The sequence below is a fragment of the Cyprinodon tularosa genome, unplaced genomic scaffold, assembly GCF_016077235.1.
Source record: "Cyprinodon tularosa strain WSP-4 unplaced genomic scaffold, ASM1607723v1 ctg196, whole genome shotgun sequence".
In the NCBI taxonomy this organism is placed as follows: domain Eukaryota; kingdom Metazoa; phylum Chordata; class Actinopteri; order Cyprinodontiformes; family Cyprinodontidae; genus Cyprinodon; species Cyprinodon tularosa.
This window is the reverse complement of record NW_024038715.1, coordinates 29752-47673: the sequence shown is the minus strand read 5'-3', so window position 1 is coordinate 47673 and position 17922 is coordinate 29752. Positions and strand designations below refer to the sequence as shown.

Below are 17922 nucleotides of genomic sequence, written 5' to 3'. Positions count from 1 at the left end.
ATTCTTAACGAATTGTGAATTTTAGCCATTGCAGTGTAAATGTGCTATCTTCATGTAAAGATAGAAAGATGCCAATCAGAAACATAATATTTATGAGCCGCTCTTAATTACAGTGCTCTTCTCTTTTTAATAAAACACTGTCAAAAGTGAAGATTAAAATGTCCAGTTATCAATGAATGTCTACAAATGCATAAATATTTCTTATGACCGAGAGAAAGATTTTATACTGGTCTCAAAGTTTCTCAAGGTAGGACAGGACAAAGACCTGGGGAAGTTTATTCTCAGATCTTAGAAAAAGGTTTGGGTAGAAAGCCACAATCTTAAATTCAGGAGGAACTGCTGAAGGGGGTCATAGAGTTTTGCTGTCCAGTCTATGTGTGTTTTAATCCTAATAAAGGATTACAGCCATATCCTCCAAACAAATATATATTTTTACAACTGGAGCATAAGGTTGCATCTTTTTAAGGGCTGCCCTGTTCTTACTTATAAGCAGAATGATCTAGAAGTATGGGGTTTTGAGATCTTGTATAGCAGAGCTCTCCAACCCTGGTCCTCATGATCTATTGCCCTGCTGGTTTTAGATGCATTCCTGGTCAAACAAAGCTAATTCAAATGACTGAATTACTTCTTCAGCATGCCATCAAATTTTGTAAAGGCCTGGTAATGAGCCCCTTATGTGATTCAGCTGTGTTGGAGCAAGGATGCATCCAGAACAGGCCTGCCTAAAGTCAACGCGTGAGGTCTCCCTGCTTCAGCACAGCTGATTTCCATTAATAATTGCTGATTAATGGAAATCAGCAGCAAAAATGAGAATCAGCTGTGCTATACTTGGGAAACCTCTAATACCTGCAGAAAAGTGGCCCTTGGGGGCTGACTTTGGGTAGGCCTGATCAAGAAACTGTAGTATAGTAGATCTTAGGGACCAGAATGGGACACCTGTGCTCTAGAGATTAAACTAAACATTTAAAATGATATTGATAAAACATACCTATGTGTATAAAGTTTAAAGACATCACCCAGAAATAAACAGAACCAAATGTTTTTGTTGTACATACTGTTTTTATTACTGGATTTCCAAATATTCTAATATATTTTTAAAATACCTATATTTCAGCTAACAGTTTGGGCCATGAGTCAATTTGTCTGTTTTGAGAACCTCAGGTTTTTAGCTTCCTTTTTTGCAGATAATGGGATTTGTTTTCAGTGTTCAAGCCATGACCTCTGTTGTGTATGTTCTGAGTTAAATATAAAACAGATGTATGGAGGAAGGAATGGATAAAGGTAAACCTTTGGATAGAAATATGCTTTGTGTGCAGTACCAGTTTTTGTGCACAATGCAAAAATAAAAATACAAAAAGAGCCTCATGTTGTGTTAATAAGGTAAGAGCTTAGCCATAATTTATATCCATGCTTATCCAAGGTTAAGCCCTTTTTCCTATCATTAAATTGAATTGAATTAAATTAAATTCATCTTTGAGTAGCAGTTTAAAGCAAGGTTTACATAGAGATGATATCAAGGTTACATTGTGGTTTGGAGGACCCAAATGCAGAGGTAGAGAGGCTGAGGAGACTTCCTGCAGTTTAATGGTGAGGAACAGTAACAAAAGGGTAGGAATCCAAAAAAAATCCAACTAATAATGTAAATCTAACCAGAACTATGGAGACAACTGGGGAAACCAAACACGAGGAGCCAGGGAGAGACGGGGTGGGTAGACAACTGCATGAGAAGAGAGCAAAGACAGCTGACTGAGACAAAGACAGGGCTAACGAGCTGACAAGGAGCAGGTGTGAGAGGAGACAACAAGGGAGCCAAGGGGAAAGGAACACACACAAGAGGGCAACAAAGGAAAACCACAGAAAAACCTGAGAACATAAATCTAGAAACTACTACAAAATAGGAATTAAACCAATAAAACTAAAAAACAAGGAGCAAAGTAAAGCACAACAGAACCAAAACCATGAAAGGTAAGACGTTAAAAAAGAAAGCTCAAAAGTATTAACTAGAAATTTTGATAACTCTTACAAACCTACCCCCCAATATTCATATCACATTTGACATGTGAGCGCTTTTGAAAAAAGGGCATCACAATTCAAAGCACAATATCATTAATATCTAATATCCTATTTTGGGGGAAAGGATACATCAAATTATTGACGATTGTCATGTTGCAAGCACATTTTTGAAAGTTAACATATTTATACGTACTGTTGAACTTTTTAAAAGTGGTTCCTTCTGGTCTTTTTAATTTCTATATCTAAGCCATTTCACAACATAGCACCGTCTTGGTTAGGCCCCAGACTTTTAAAAGTAGTGCAAACACAACATCGTCTCATTACAAATTCCCCTCTCAAATTGTAATTCTCTTCTCTGCTGTTGATCATTGTTTGTATATTGACATGGAGAAGAACAAGGCTTGCTTTATACATCACAACAAGAGTCTTTGATTATCAAAATGTGAGATTTTAAGAAAAGGGCATTTATGTGATCTCTGAACCCAAAATTATGAATATTTGTATGGCTGAAGGTTTGATAAATTGATCTAGATAAATTTTATACAGAGTAGCTAATATAAGGAACAACTAATTAAACTGTCTGAGAAGGATCTGTTTTTTATTTTGTTCCCTCATTTAAAGACTGGCTTGGTTCTTCAGTAAAACACTAAAGTTAGCAGTTTTCAAACAGCCGTACCTACCGTGTCCCGACCTGGGAGAAAGTGAAAAAAATTTGCCAGTATATGAGCCAGATAAGGATCAATTGTTATTAAAACCTGCTAATATCACTCCCAACGCTTCACTTCCAGCTCCACATCAGAGGCAAGATGATGTTGAGATGAGAGAAAAAAAATTATAAAGCAAAGGACAGGAGGCTGACGTGGAGCTTAAATAGTAGATTGCTGCTGTCCCACAGGATGACCTAAAGATAAAGGTTATCAGCTTCTGACATACCAGTGTCACATGATTATCCAGAGCTAATTGATTTTAGCTTCTGTAATACCGAAGTAGAGCCTAACTTCCTGGTAATAACTTGGCTCTGTGTTCTGTAATAGGTGTTTTATGGGTCAATGTTTTAACAGAAGGTTCAGAGGAATTTATGCTGTGATTTTTTTTTATTCTAAGGTGGTGGGGTTTCACATTGTTTTTAGGCTGGAAACAGATCCGACAATCCTGGCATGAAAGGATGGGTAGCGTTGCTAGATATACTTTTAGGAATATAGTAAATAATTTCTTGTAACAGCGGTGGAGGATTTATCTAAATTTTTTATTCATTTAGAGGATGTATGTACCAATTTACATTTAAAAACAAATAACTAGTTGTGCAAGAGACTTTTCAAGCCATGTTTTCTCACTGTGCGTCTTCTAGCGGGGATGCTGCCGTTATATTAGCCCTCACCCTATGGCTCAGAGTCTGACTCTGTAGGTTTAAGGTTCACTCTGGATGCTTCTGAGCTGTAAGGTGTGATGCCTCGATATTACTCAGAATAAATACGCTAGCCTCTCCTGGTACAATTTTCTCCTTAAAATTGAATAAAAACCTAAACCAATTCCAAACGAGATATTCTGAAACAATGATCAATGTTTTCATCCATCTGCGTTATCGAATGTTGAGCTAGATCCAGAAGTGTTCTCCATCTGACGTTACCGCATGGGTTTTTATTAGCTATTAATCAGAACACCGCTGTGGGGCTGCTAAATGTAGGATAATTGTGTTAAAGATAAACCCGTTTTATTGCTAATGACTCAGAAGCACTTTGTACAGTATTTCCTGCTGAGTGATTTTAATGCAGAATTATATGAAATCAGTATGGCATCGTCAACACTGTAAGACCACACCAAGAAATGTGTGTTCATAAACGTTCTCAGTATTAAGGTTGTTTATTTCAATATTTATTTTTTTATTTTTTTTATCAAATTCTATTGTCATTACACTGTCACAAGTACAGTGCGTATAAATGAACTCTCTGCATTTAACCCATCCCCTTGGGGAGCAGTGGGCTGCTATTTGCGGTGCCCGGGGAGCAGTGTGAGGTTAAGGGTCTTTGGGAGCCAGAGTGGCAGTCTGTGGGGGTGGGTTTCGAACGAAAAACCTCAGGATTCCAAGTTCTATTGCATCAAAAAGTTGCTCTATGCCTTAACCAGGGGTTAAGGCATAGAGTAACTTTTGATGCAACCATTTTTAACACACCTAAATCAGATGAGTGGCTCGTTAACATGCCTCAGCTGGGCTAAATGAGGAGATTGAGCCTTTTGATTCTGGTATGTTAGAGAAGAGATGCATCTAAAAGTTACAGGACTGTAGCTCTTGAGGAGAGGACTTGAGCATCCCTGCTCTAACCACTAGGCCACCACTCCCCGACTATTTACTTAAGTATCTTTATATCGCTTGCCAAAAATAATCATTTTAATTTAAAAAAAGTTTATTGATAAATTTTTTTTTTATCAAACTATTGTTTTTATCTTATTTAATTTTGTTGAGATTTCCGTCATTGGGAGCTTTAGACCTTTCCCTGACCAAACTATTGTAATGTTGTGGGCAAAAAATGTATACTTGAATTTTGCTGAGGTAGGACAAAGATCGTTTATATATATAATAAAAACTGTTAATAAAATATATATATAAATATCCAGGAGTATCCAACTAACCAAAGTATCCGTGAAAGAACACAGCCACACACAATAGAATGATTGCATTAACATTGACTACGTTTCTCCAGAGAGGTTCTTCCGTTGTATCTGTGAGCTTCTTTTTCAGTTCTGCCTGCTCCTCTGGAGTCAGTTTTGGTGTCTTTGTCGTCTTCTCGAGTCCACAGAAGCACATTATTGTTTTCTTGAAGAATCCTGGTTTTTCCTCTTGGTCTGAAAGAAAAAGTCAAATTAATAAGGAATTCACATTTTTTGGGACCTATTCTCTTAAATATTGAACTGTGTAATTGGTCATTTACCTTCTGTATCCATTTCATCCCCTTCGTCAACCCAATCATCCAATTCAATCTCCACTCTTTCCTCAGTACTATTTCTCAGAGTCCAACATAATCTGTGCAACTGAAAGAGACACATTTGATAGAAATTTAAAATTATGTGTATATATATATATATATATATGTATATATATATATATATATATATATATATATATATATATATATATATATATAATGAGATGCCATCCATTTAAACCAACTTGTAAAGGTTATATAGGTGATATTATTGCTTTAAAAATTAGGTAATAGTTTTTGCGAAATACTGCAACAGATAAATATGTAAATTAACTAAGATGTCAGTATTAACCAATGAAATAAAACAAAATACTTTATCAAGATGCTAGATGAAGCTGATTAATTTGATCCCAAGTAAAACAAATCTTAAATCAACTCAGTTCTAAATTCGGTTCTACATAGTATAAGTGTATTGTTTACTTACGTTCCTCCATGTAAATTCATCACTAACAATTAACTTTTTGCTTTGAAACAGCATTATTTACTGGAAATGTTATGAATCTGCTCTCAAAAGTGATTTTTACTATTTTGCAAATTTATAATCTTTACTTTCAGGGTGTGACGCTTTATTTTTAAATGTTAAGAGACTTGCTGGTTTCAAAAACAAAATGACTACATCTCAGGTTGTTCCTGGTAAGGCTTTTAACATATGCAAGTCCCTTGATAAGATGAGTGCATTTCTGATTTTTACCCACTCCTGCAGAGTGGATCCTTGTGACATAGCATTTCATTAGAAATATAGCTTTGACAAATACCAGAATCCACAAATACAGAAATCTGTTGCTAGAAATACATAAAAAAAAAAGACATAAAATTTGGAACAGGTTGTGATTAGGGAAATCAAATCAGAGTCATTCTGTCATATTTATGGTTCTGTTTAGTTTGGTTTTGGACTTATGAGGACTTTTTCAGTTCACCCTGTCACTATTCAACCACTAGTAGTTATCCTACCAGCTCAGTCTGACTCCAGCCACGACCCCACTCTAGATTATCTCCACCTGTTCCCACTAATTAGTTGATTTGCCTCTGCTTTACTAGCTCATGTGTGCTCTGTCAGCTGGACTCTCCTGCTAAGGTTGCCTGTGTTTGCATGCTGCAGTCCAGCCTGTTTCCTTCTCTACTGGACCCTGTAGGTTCTGTCAGCTGAACTCTCCAAGTTGTGGTTGCCTAAGTCTCCATGTTCCATCAGCTAGTGGTTCTCCCTTCCACACGACGTGCTGGTTCTGTTACTGCCTACGTCTCCTGGTTCTGTGCTCATCCCTGCAAACCAGCACTTTCAACAAGGATTCTTCTGCCAAGACTGTTTGCCTGTTTCATCTGCCATTATTCACCCCTTCAATAAAACCTTTAAACTTAACTCTGGCTGAATATCAGGTTCACCTGCAGTAAAGTGTGACACCCTCTGGTTTCATAACAGATACATTTTCTTCAAGGAAAAGAAGCTATTCAAAATTTTTGCAGTATTAGTCAACACGTAACAATCTTTGATTAAAACCTGCTTTACTTTACACAGCTTTAACTTACATGCTTGTCGTCGATAGGTTTGGTTAATAAGGAGACCCCAATTATGGCGATGCATGAGACAATAAACAGGATCAGGCCAAAGTATAGGTAGTGTATTCCACATATAATAGTAGGACAATTACTCGGATTAGCACAGTTTCCTGTCCCATAGGCAAACTCTGCGATCATCCTGGCCAGGCCAACAATCAGACCGATGATAAGTCCATAAAATGCACCCTTACAAGGAAACAAAAACAGAATTAGAAAGATAGCACAGTTTAAAAAAAAAAATCTTCTTTTCTAGGTTTGTCTTTAAAATCAACAACCCAAGCTTTTAGGATTGATAGGTTGTAGCTGTAGAGGAGATGACATGAAATAAGATAAATTTTGTGTATATTATATATATATATATATATATATATATATATATATATATATATATATATATATATATATATATATATATGGATGGTTTGATGTACAGGAGATTTGCTATTCATATCTCTCCCCATGTCATGACTTAAACGAAATGTAATTTCTAGGTCAAAAGTAAACTCACAGGCTCATTGACACGCTTGTAAAAAATAGCGAGAAGGAAGACAGCTGAAATAGGTGGAGCAAGGTAGCTGATGATAGACTGGATATAGTCAAAGAGCTGACCACTCTGGGCTGATTGCACCACAGGGATCCATGCAATGCTCACACCAATAAGGAACACAATAAACACCCTGTTGTAGTTAAAAAGATATGCAGCAAAAATAAATATCACAAAATTGTAAAGCAATCATACTCAAGATGAGAAAAACTTGTGTTTTACCTTCCAGCAATCATCAGTTCCCTTTCTCTGGCATTTGGACGGATCTTAGTATAAATGTCCATGGTGAAAAGAGTACTAGCACTATTAAATATTGAGGTAAGGGAGCTCATTAGAGAGGCCAGCATTACTGATAGCATAAGACCCCTCAGACCTGCAACAAAGAGAGTGAGTATGAAAATAAAAAAGTGAAAGAAAAAGTTTGAAGGTAAATCAAGATTTAAATCTCCCTACCATTGGGCATCAGGTCCACGACCAGTTTGGGATAAGCAATGTTGGTGCATGCCACACTTGACTCACAGTAATGCTGACATTCATCTGGGTCAACGCATGCCACCACATCTGGATATAACACATAGTATTTTACAAATATTAATATATTTACAGGATATAAAGGCAATTAATCACAGCAGAATATATATTTTTATATAAAAGTCAAAATACATTGTCTTCAAAAGAAAAGTACAGACCTGGATAGAGGATTCTGCTTATCATCCCAGGAAAAACCATGAGAAACATGGGCAACAGCTTTAGGTAGGCACACAAAATGCATCCTCCTTTAACATGAGAGAGATTCTTAGCTGAGAGGCAACGCTGGACAATCACCTGTAGACAAAGATCTAGCTCTGGTGAAATGCAAAATACCCCACACATTTAATACCTTTACATGGCATGTTACTGATGACTCTATAAGCTAGACCAGCACAAGATTGTAACTGTTAAGAGGGCAGTGGGCCATGTATTAATATTTTAACTCATTTGATGTGATACCCTTAAAGCTGCCGTAAGGGGTTTTAGGAAGAGTGGACTTAACATATGTTGAAAAACATTAAACACATCACTACGATGGGTAAAAATAGCTGTTGTGAAGGACTCTGGAATAATAAACTCATTAAAGGCCAACAGGTAGTATCCTGCTGTTCCAAAGCAGAGGGGAGATCGGAATAAACAAGATGGCACAACACACTCATGAAATCAGAAGCATATTAGGGCACATTTAATGCCATTTAATGACTACTCATATGAAATTTAAGAAGGGGTATTTTTACCAATAATTGTGCCACAATTAAAGCCACTCAAGTGTTCAATGAGAAATCAGCACTGATACATTCACACTTCAAGAACAAAGAACACGTCTTTGAAGACCAAAATGTTCACATATAGAGACAGGACAGATTATTTGAAAAAGGGGTTTTAGGATGCCATCTTTGTTAAAAGGGAAAATCCATCACTTAACACAAGGGGAAGATTGGCCTCCAAACATCTGTAACTTGGAAATTGCATAAGCACACTTATCATGATTGAAATTGCCAAACACATAACCCCTTCACAATAAAAGACTTCAACAACCTAGTAAAATGACAGATGGGTCTTTGATTTGCATTTAAATTGAAATATGCTCAGGAGATTCACCTCCATGTTGCTTAAATACATCCATGTGCTCCAACTACAGATTGCTTTAGGAAAAGTAATTTGAATTGACAGACTCCTAAATGGGTGTTAAATGTTGCACAGAAAAACAAAGCAAAAGTTGCCAGTTGCTTGCGGTTTAGGCCTGTTTTATGATTTTCTTGTTTTCATTTTTGCAAAGACCAAATTAACTGCTGACTGAGTAGCTTACCACCAATCTACCTGTTTTTAACTAAAGTTGAAATTTTTTTTATGTTATGTTAATATTCCATCTCTGTTTGTTAAACAGGAAAAAAGTATTAACCCTAAAAGACTTGACACTGCAAAGAAGATTATAGCTCAAAGTATTGAAACAGGTGGCTTTTTGCAAGTGCTGCATCTGACAAATCACCTGCTATTAAGATTCCCCTTGCTGAACCTTGTTATCAAAACAAATTTTTTGTTATACATTTTATGTAATAATAGTTATTTAATGGCTTGTATCATAGTTGGATGAGGGGATGGACCAACCAGTCAGCAGCTATAAAGCATTATCCCTCACTATAGTATATGCAATCTTATCAAAGTAAAGACAATATCCAAACCTAAGCACTATTGAACTTGCATAAAGATAGTAAAACATGCGTGGAGGATTTTATTCAAATTGCAAACAATATTTTTACTCTAAAAACCTGTCCAATGTTCACTCTCAGCTGTTAACCTTTAACTAGCTTAGTTGTTCTACAAAAAACAGACAAGAATGAAAAAAAATGAAGAAATCATGAAGATGATTTTATGACTTTAAATCATTTGTGATATGCAGATAAAACTAGTTACTTAGTCACTAGAAATAAAACACTTATACAACCAAAGCTGATGATCATTACCTACCTGATCGGTGCACCAGTACCAAATTGTCTGAGCAGTCAGTCCAAACACCAGGGCAGGCCATGGCAAGTCTCCATTAATGGGATGCCTGAACAGGTGAAAGGCATCTGGCCGAGGCAGGTAGCACTCTGCACTGATGTTACCAGTGATTGAGGGAACTGCTGTCATGTACCTTTCCATTAGATTGTCATAGCCCCCCACTTCATTGAAAGCTAAGGATATAAAAGTTAGACTTAGCTTTTCATTTTCATTTTTTAATAAGGTGGCAGTGAAACCAATTGCATCTGCAAGGTAGAATATTATATGATAGAATTATTTAATATTACCAAAACCCATGAGAATAAAGGATCCAATAATCATAATGATGGTCTGTAGGGCATCTGTGTATATTACTGCAGCCAGTCCACCTGAGAAAAAACATGATGTTAGCAAAGTTTTTGTATTGAAAATCATAGAGAGCAATTTATCTACTAGAGAGAATATTATCTTATCTCTTGTAGCTGTTCTTTTACAGTCGTAAAAGTCACGTTTAGTTGTGTTGTCAGTATTTCAAAGCAGCAACTGAGTACCAGCTCAGACTTACTTTAGTCTATTGGTGTATCGCCTATGTAATGCAACATGGATAAGCTGGATGGAGTAATTCTCTTAATTTGAGTATGTTTCTAGATCTCTGTCGTACAGTTGGCCTTCCCTCGCCTTCTTTTGTCATTTGTATAGATAAGACTTCTTTATCAGGAAAATTATGATCCATAAAAAGAAAGTGAATCTCCTCCTGAGGATGGACCTGTTACGGTGTAAAGGGCAGTAACTGCCAGTAGAGCGATTACAGCAACATAGATATTCAGCCCAAGGGCCTGCTGGATGAAAATGGCTCCAGAGAACATGTCGGCCTGCGGGGGACAGATATAGCGTTTGACTTAGACTACATGTATTGTTGAAAAACAGGACAATTTTGGGTAACAGATAAGAAAAAACTTACAGAAATCTTAGTGAAAGCATAGAGGAAGAGGGAGAGTACGGAGAGATAAATACGAATGCGCTGTCCCCCAAACCTCTTCTTTAGGTACTCCGGCATGGTGACTACCTGGATATAGACAGTTATGATACTTTTTAAAGGCTCGAAGTGTAGTAATGGATGCCTTTTGTAGTAAACAGAAAGCAGACTCACTAGCCACTTCATTAGGTACACCTGTCTGATAGGTTTTAATAGAAATGGTTAATGTGCAAATCACATTGCAACTAATCAGTCAGAGATGTGTGTCTGCTTCAACACACCTGACTGCAATATGAGCTCATTAGCAAAGCTCGACTGCTGCTGGTGCACTAGTTAACTTATTTGATTCAGCTGTGGTTATATATCTAGTAGCAGAACACCGGCCCTCGAGAATATGAGTTTCGAGACATCTAATTTAAAAACTGTAGAAGTGCTACAGACTAACTAAGTATTGCTGCCATGTTTACTATAATAAACACTGATGTCTTAAAGGCTACTTCAACGAAAGTAAATCGCTGTCACAAACCTCAAACCAAATGCATCTGGTTTATTAAACAAGACCATGACTTAATTTTAACTTAGGTGATTTTCACTGTTACAAGACCTCAATTGGAATGGAAGACTCACATAGTTAAGTGAGCCGCAACTACGTGATAAAACCATATGGACTGGAACTTTGGAGCAATGCTCTGTACACTATTTAGATTTATGCCATTTAGAAATAATTTTGAAGGAAAATATGGGTCAAAGTTATCGAGGTGTACCAAATGAAGAGATGGTGAAAGCTTCTAACAGTTTGTGTCTAGTTTACCCCTGCTTTGATGTAGATTGGCACAAAGATCCATCCCAAAATGACCATAAGAACAAGAGCCTGTAATACACAAACATCGTCAGAAACAAAGTTTAAGTTAGAACAATATTCGGAAAAATTTATTTATTTATTTTCCAAACCAAAAATAATGTTGACCTTTAAGCTTTAAGCTGTGCTCAAAGGAATAACCTCTATGTTTATGATATACAGTAGAAGATCTCTCACATTCCATTCAAATCCACAAATGGCTATTCCAGATGCTGCAGCAGTACCAGCAAGCCCTACAAAGTGGACGCTGCCAATGTTGCTTGCAAAAAGTGATGCTCCAATCTGTTGAACCAGAAAGCAATAGGTGTTACGTAAACAAGGGAAAAAGATTTACTATGCACCGACAAACCTAGATTTTTATAAAATGACTAAGTGATAACTACTAAAAGGGACTTAGTCATGTTTCATGCCAGTAGTCTCCTGAATAGATTATCAAGCCCGGTTGGCTTGACTTTTTTCCCCCTTTGTCTTACACTCAGTTTTTCTCAATTTGTTAAATAAAGCACTGTATGCTGACATTACCATATATATATATATATATATATATATATATATATATATATATATATATATATATATATATATATATATATATATATATATATATATATATATATATATATATATATATATAGTTTGCCCATGAAATAAACATGAGAATTGCAATGGCTTAACGACACAACAATAGGCCTGTAAGCAACATTATCTGGGTGGGCCCCATATGAAGTGCAACACATGATTAATGTTCAGGATACAGTAACAGTTTCATAAATCGGCCAAGAAGACACAATTATGCAATTCCCAGTAGTATATGATCACACATCACAGTCGGAAACATAGTGACTGTGCACCTTGAATGGAACCATTGGTGACAGCGCACCACCACATATTACAGACATCCCAAGTTCCAAAAACTCATTTCAGGGGGTGCTTATCGAAGCGCCCTGGGCTTTTCTTATAGTCAAACTATGTGACCTGTTAAATATTTATAAAACACGAAACATGAAATAAAAATAATCGAATGAAAACCTTTTTTCTCTGTTAGGTTGGAATTATATAACATCTAATTGCATTACTTATATGCCTCGTGAAAAGTGATTTGTCTGCAGTAGTATGTAAAACAAAAAAAACCTACTTTTCCTACTTACAGTCAGTAACATCACAGGCATTAAGGCTGGAGTAAAACCTGGTCAAGGTAAAATTGACAAATAGGTGATATTGCATCATTTTTATTCCAGCCATTAAAGCTGATATTCCTGCTGCTGTATGGCATTATCCGAATCTAATTGTTTAGGAATATTGCTCTTTAGTGAATTTTATACCTCGAATAATTCATCTGTTCCAAATGCAACGGAACAGGCAAAAATTTAGCTGCATGTCTTCTGAGTTTCATATGAGCAGCGCTCTTTCATCACTTTCAGTTTGGGACTTCCTATTTTTGATGGAGAGGCTGTCAGTCCAAAGAGGGGTGTTGACTATGGACATATAAACTGTTGTGTGTTGGAGGATGCAACAAAGTTCATAACATGAAAGGATGATGCTCACCCAAACAGCCAATGGGATGTGGGAAAAAATCTCACAAACGGGGCCTCTGTGAATCTCATTGTGAAGAGCTTAGAATATTTTCCTTAATTGACTGAGAATAGGTGTGTCCTCAATTACATCAAAATTTAGCTCATACTTGTATTTGTCATCTTTCATTTATAAGGGCCCAGATTGTGTGACCAGCAGTCTCTGCAAAGACTCACAGACTATGCAATTACCTACTCTCTCAATATTCAGCCATTAAAACTAACTTTTGCATCATATCTGTATTTTAGTCTGTTTTTACTGCACAGTAAAGCAATTTAAAAAGTTTAAAAAGAGAGATTATATCAAAACTAAATAAATAAATAAAGAGCATGTTTAAGGTTGCTGTTTATCACAGGTTTCCAATAATGAAAAACTACACTTGTCACCCTGAAGGAACTTGTTCTATCTACAGCATTCTATAAAGGCATAACAAAAAAGAGCAGACTTTGTTCAGCTCTTTTTTTTTATTTTCTGTTGTAAACTACCTACCGGCCACCACACCATATTCCTTCCAGCAAGGAAGAAGCCACCCACAGTGGATCGATTAGAGCGGACCATAGCCTGCAGCAAGACAAGAAGCATCTTAGGAAATCCTTGAATGTGTACAAAACTCATCCTCAATTTCAATGCACAAAGTTCAAGATGTCACTAATTCTTTACATCTTATCAGTGAAACATAAATTTGTGCACCAGGATGCTAAGATATCAGGTTTGCTTAACATCTGTCCACTTCTTTGTAGTGTCATCTGCATGCAACTCTCCATAAAATGGATAGACATTTTCTTTTTTTAAATCAATATTGTATAAGGTTCATTTGTAGGCAAAAAGAATCTGCATACATAAACATAAAATTTGAAATTGTAGTAGAGAAAGAGAAGTGATTTAAAAAAAAATTCCACAAATACTTACCCATACTCCCACTGCCAATACAACGACAAAATAGACAACAATAACGGAGATGTCTGCTGGATTGTTGATAACATTTTGAGAAGATTCATTTCCCTTGTTTCTTGTGATGTGGGAAAACCCAAAGTAATCCCGAGACATTTTGCTCAGAATATATGTGCAGTTAAAGAGTGCCGCAAGAGTCTCTCCTCAGTGTCTATTACACGTGCATAACACTTACCTTTATATCTTTACTGTTTGTGTGTGTGTGTGTGAGGGAAAGAGGGAGGGAAAATGTGAGCATGAGTTGATATCAACGTGAGTTCTGCTCTGCACAAGGAGCTTTACTTCTACAGATCATTTTTTATAAGGATAAGTTTGAAGAAACTCAGTGAAAATTACTCTCTTCAGTGAAGAACAAAGCTAATATTAAATCTATTACAATAAGATTTTTGTTTTTATTTCTTATCTTTCATTTTTTTGTTTTGTTTGATGATGTTAACTATTGTATAAATATACAATTGTATAAATATAGTGAAAATCCACAAACATATATTTGATCTATTCAGTAAGGTCTAGAGAAGCCAATCAACCAAACAGTCATGTTTTTGGACTGTGGGGGGAAGCTGGGGTACCTGGAGATAACCATCACATGCTCAGGGAGAACATGCAAACTCCATGCAGAGAGACCCCGGGCTGGGATAGTTTTTTTTTTCGAACCACACTATGTATTTACAGCTGTGGTAGCTTATCTTTTTATTACAATTATTATTGGTCTTTGAACTATCTATGTTTGTGATTTGATTATTTAATTCTACTGTACCTCTGGTATTTTCTAATTAAAGAACAACTCACCCTGTAGTGGACGCACACTTCTGCCCATAGGAATTCTCGAGGCTTGAGAGTTGGATTAACAATGACTCAAACATAGAGAGAAATTGCAAAGATTACTGTTTCATTTCATACAGCTGGTAAAAATGAGAGAACACTCGTCTAACAGGTACATTCATAAATAAGAATGTCGTACACCTGATATAGTTTATGCTGGCTTGACAGCGTAAGCTTGTCAGACAGATAGAACTATGAGTTTGTGCTATAAATACGCTGATAAACAGCGCTGTTAGAAATCCATGTATACAATTTATTAATTTCCCCACTTCTTCATTCCCTATCTTAATACTCATCTTTTCTTTTTCTTCATTAAGTTGGTTTTATTATTTCAATTTTTTTTTTTATGCAATTGTCTGAACGTGCATTAGTATGTAATGATAATAATAATAATAACTGATTCAGTAAAAACACATTTTACCTTCATTTAAATACAGGAATGGTGGATCATTGCCTCTGGGCAACATTGTGTATTTTGGCCACTTTTGTTTAAATAGGTACAGGCCAGTAATGGTACTTGAATTTTTTACCAACACAAATTTCATGCATGAAGATTTTACGGGACCTGCATTTATGGTCATCCTTATGGCAGTGAGGACAGTGATCTTAAGCAGACTGATGGGGAGGGAAAAATGCATTCCAGAATCAGGTTAAAAGGAAAGATATGCTTCTGATGGCCCCTAGTGGTGTGTTTTATCCATACTTTACATCCCCTTTGTATACAAATTAATATATTCCAACAGAACTATCAGAAAAAACTCTCAAACTCTGCAGATCACACGTTTATTGATTTGAGGCAGCTCAATAATGGGTATGTGCACAGAAACACAATTTGGATAAGGGATCAACAGGTGATGTACTTCCTGCAGCAATTCAATAAGTAAAATCTTCCACAGTAAGCTTCTAATAATTTTCTACACAGCAGTGATTCAGTCTATCTCATTGCACATGCATCTCTATATGGTTTGGTCAGATGATGGATCAGCAGAGATAACTTTTCCTCCATCCAGGATTTGTAAAGTCACATCTCTGAAAATGCCTTACATTCTGTGAAAACTCGTAGGAACCATGCTGCAGCGTGATACATGAAAAAACAAGCCATGACAAAACAGGTTATTTACCCAGACTCTCTCTTTAGTGAAAACAATAAACATATTACATCTTGTACATCATGTACTCTACTTGGAAATAGATGCATGCTTTACTTATACGAAGATTTTGTTAAAAAAAAAAAAAAAAGTAGGATGCTATACAAATAAAAGTACATATTGCTCTTTTTTCCACGATGTTTCCACATATTTAACTAATATTGTTATATAAACAATGGAAACCAGGTAAAATCCCTAAAATGCCATAAAGCTGATTATGATTCTAAGTTTTATCAACATAACAATATTTATATTTATGCCATAGAAGGTTAAAACAAATATTAAAAATGAATGGAGGCAGAGTTAAATATTTTTGCGCATATAAATAAAACAAATTTAGCAAAATCATATCCTCAACTTAAGACTGTCATTATCAATATCTTCAAGCCTGGAAGATCCCATTCTACTAAAACATGTTTACATAGGCTTTGTTTTTAATAAACACAATATTTTACAGTTTAAGAATATATATATTTACTTTTTTTTCTATTTCTTTTTATATTTTCTATATTTTTCTTTTTTTAATCAATTACTTCCATGAGCATGTTTCATCTGAAGTGGAGTTCTCGCATCTTCTGAGGAAAAGCCAAGTAAATTCTGCTGAATCGGATTCTTTTGATCTGAACTGAACAAATAAGATGCAGGAACACATAAAGTGCATGCTGCTGTATTTTATCTAAACATTTTTTTTATATTAGCCATTCAGTTTAGTATCTGTTCATCCGTAAGACTGGGGAAATTGATGAACTGTAAAACATAAATGAACATTTGTATCTTAGAGAGGTCTGCGTTTTTAATATATACTAACTATGTCTGAAATGTAAAACAAACAAAAAGCACTTTAACTTATTTTTGCTCCATTACACAGACAATTTGCATTCTTTATAATCATGTTTTGATAAGCTTGTTAATGATTAGCCTTTGGAGGAACAAAAGACAACTGTTGTGAGCTTTAACCCATGTGTTTTATGAGAGAGGCAGGAAACGCTGAGATATTTCTAAATATTTAATCAACTTTAATGCTATATTTGTTATATTTTAAAAGAGAGTAACAAAAACAACAAAATAGACCCATCTGAAGTAGTAATCGAAGCTTTATTGACAAGTAATTTTGTTTTATCTGGACTTTCTATAGAGAATGCAAGAAGCAGCCAGTAGATGTCCCTGTAGTACTTATAAACCTACCAAATGAAATGCAGGTTTGTCCAATGGTTTCAAACAAGTCCTTGAGGGCCGATATCCTGCAACCTTTAGAAAAATCTCAACACAGCTGAATCAAATGGCTAAATTATCTACTTTATTTGCAGTTGGTTTCTCCAGAATCCCAACAATGACCTTATTATTTGAATAAGGTGTGTTAAAGCAGAAACAACAAAAATAAGATAAAGGTCCCTGGGTACCAGGATTGAAAACCACAGGTCTAAACCAAAGAGTCCAGTCATGTGGGGGTGCTATTCTGCCACATTGTGTTATGAATCACTTTAAAACCTTCCTGAATAATTCGAATGACTTCTTATCAGTCATCTGCAGACCTGTAATGACATTCTGTTTATTGAATCTTAAATTCAAGTGTGTTGGAAAAGAGCTGCATCAGTTACAGGATATCAGCTCACAGTGACTGGACTGGGGAAACCCTGCTTTAAACCCCTAAGAACATTTTGATTTTAGGAGACTACTTGTATAAAAAAAAGTTAATAAAAATAGTGTTTTAGCATAAAAGAAACTTTTTTGTTTTTAAAGACTCTAAACTTTCATTATTAATTTTTCTTAAAGGAATAGTACACCCAAAACATGATTAGCCTTCATTTTCTACTCACCCCCATGCTGAACAACACTCTGGAGTACTTTTTTGATATCTCAAATGCATCTGGAGATCTGGAAGGCTTCTTGCTGTCTGCTGACATTCAAATAATGGAGGTCTATGGTGCCCGAGGCAGAAAGGTCCATAAAAGTCCACAAAAAATGTGTCAATATTCCTCCATACTGCT

The 17922-nt window shown here is 35.8% G+C and overlaps 1 protein-coding gene across 1 annotated transcript; it reads right to left on the bottom strand.

The window, feature by feature from the left end:
* Positions 1 to 4018: 4018 nt before the first annotated feature.
* On the bottom strand, positions 4019 to 14149 carry LOC119782603 (sodium/glucose cotransporter 1-like). The gene is made up of 15 exons (XM_038283616.1): positions 13923 to 14149; positions 13503 to 13574; positions 11619 to 11723; positions 11394 to 11453; positions 10568 to 10672; positions 10373 to 10478; positions 9915 to 9995; positions 9592 to 9800; positions 7782 to 7917; positions 7546 to 7653; positions 7315 to 7465; positions 7057 to 7225; positions 6519 to 6734; positions 4941 to 5040; positions 4019 to 4854 (listed from the first exon to the last, which is right to left on the bottom strand). The coding sequence occupies exons 1-15, from the start codon at positions 14058 to 14060 to the stop codon at positions 4637 to 4639; spliced, it is 1974 nt and encodes a 657-aa protein (XP_038139544.1). The 5' UTR covers positions 14061 to 14149; the 3' UTR covers positions 4019 to 4636.
* Between the last annotated feature and the right edge of the window lie 3773 nt (positions 14150 to 17922).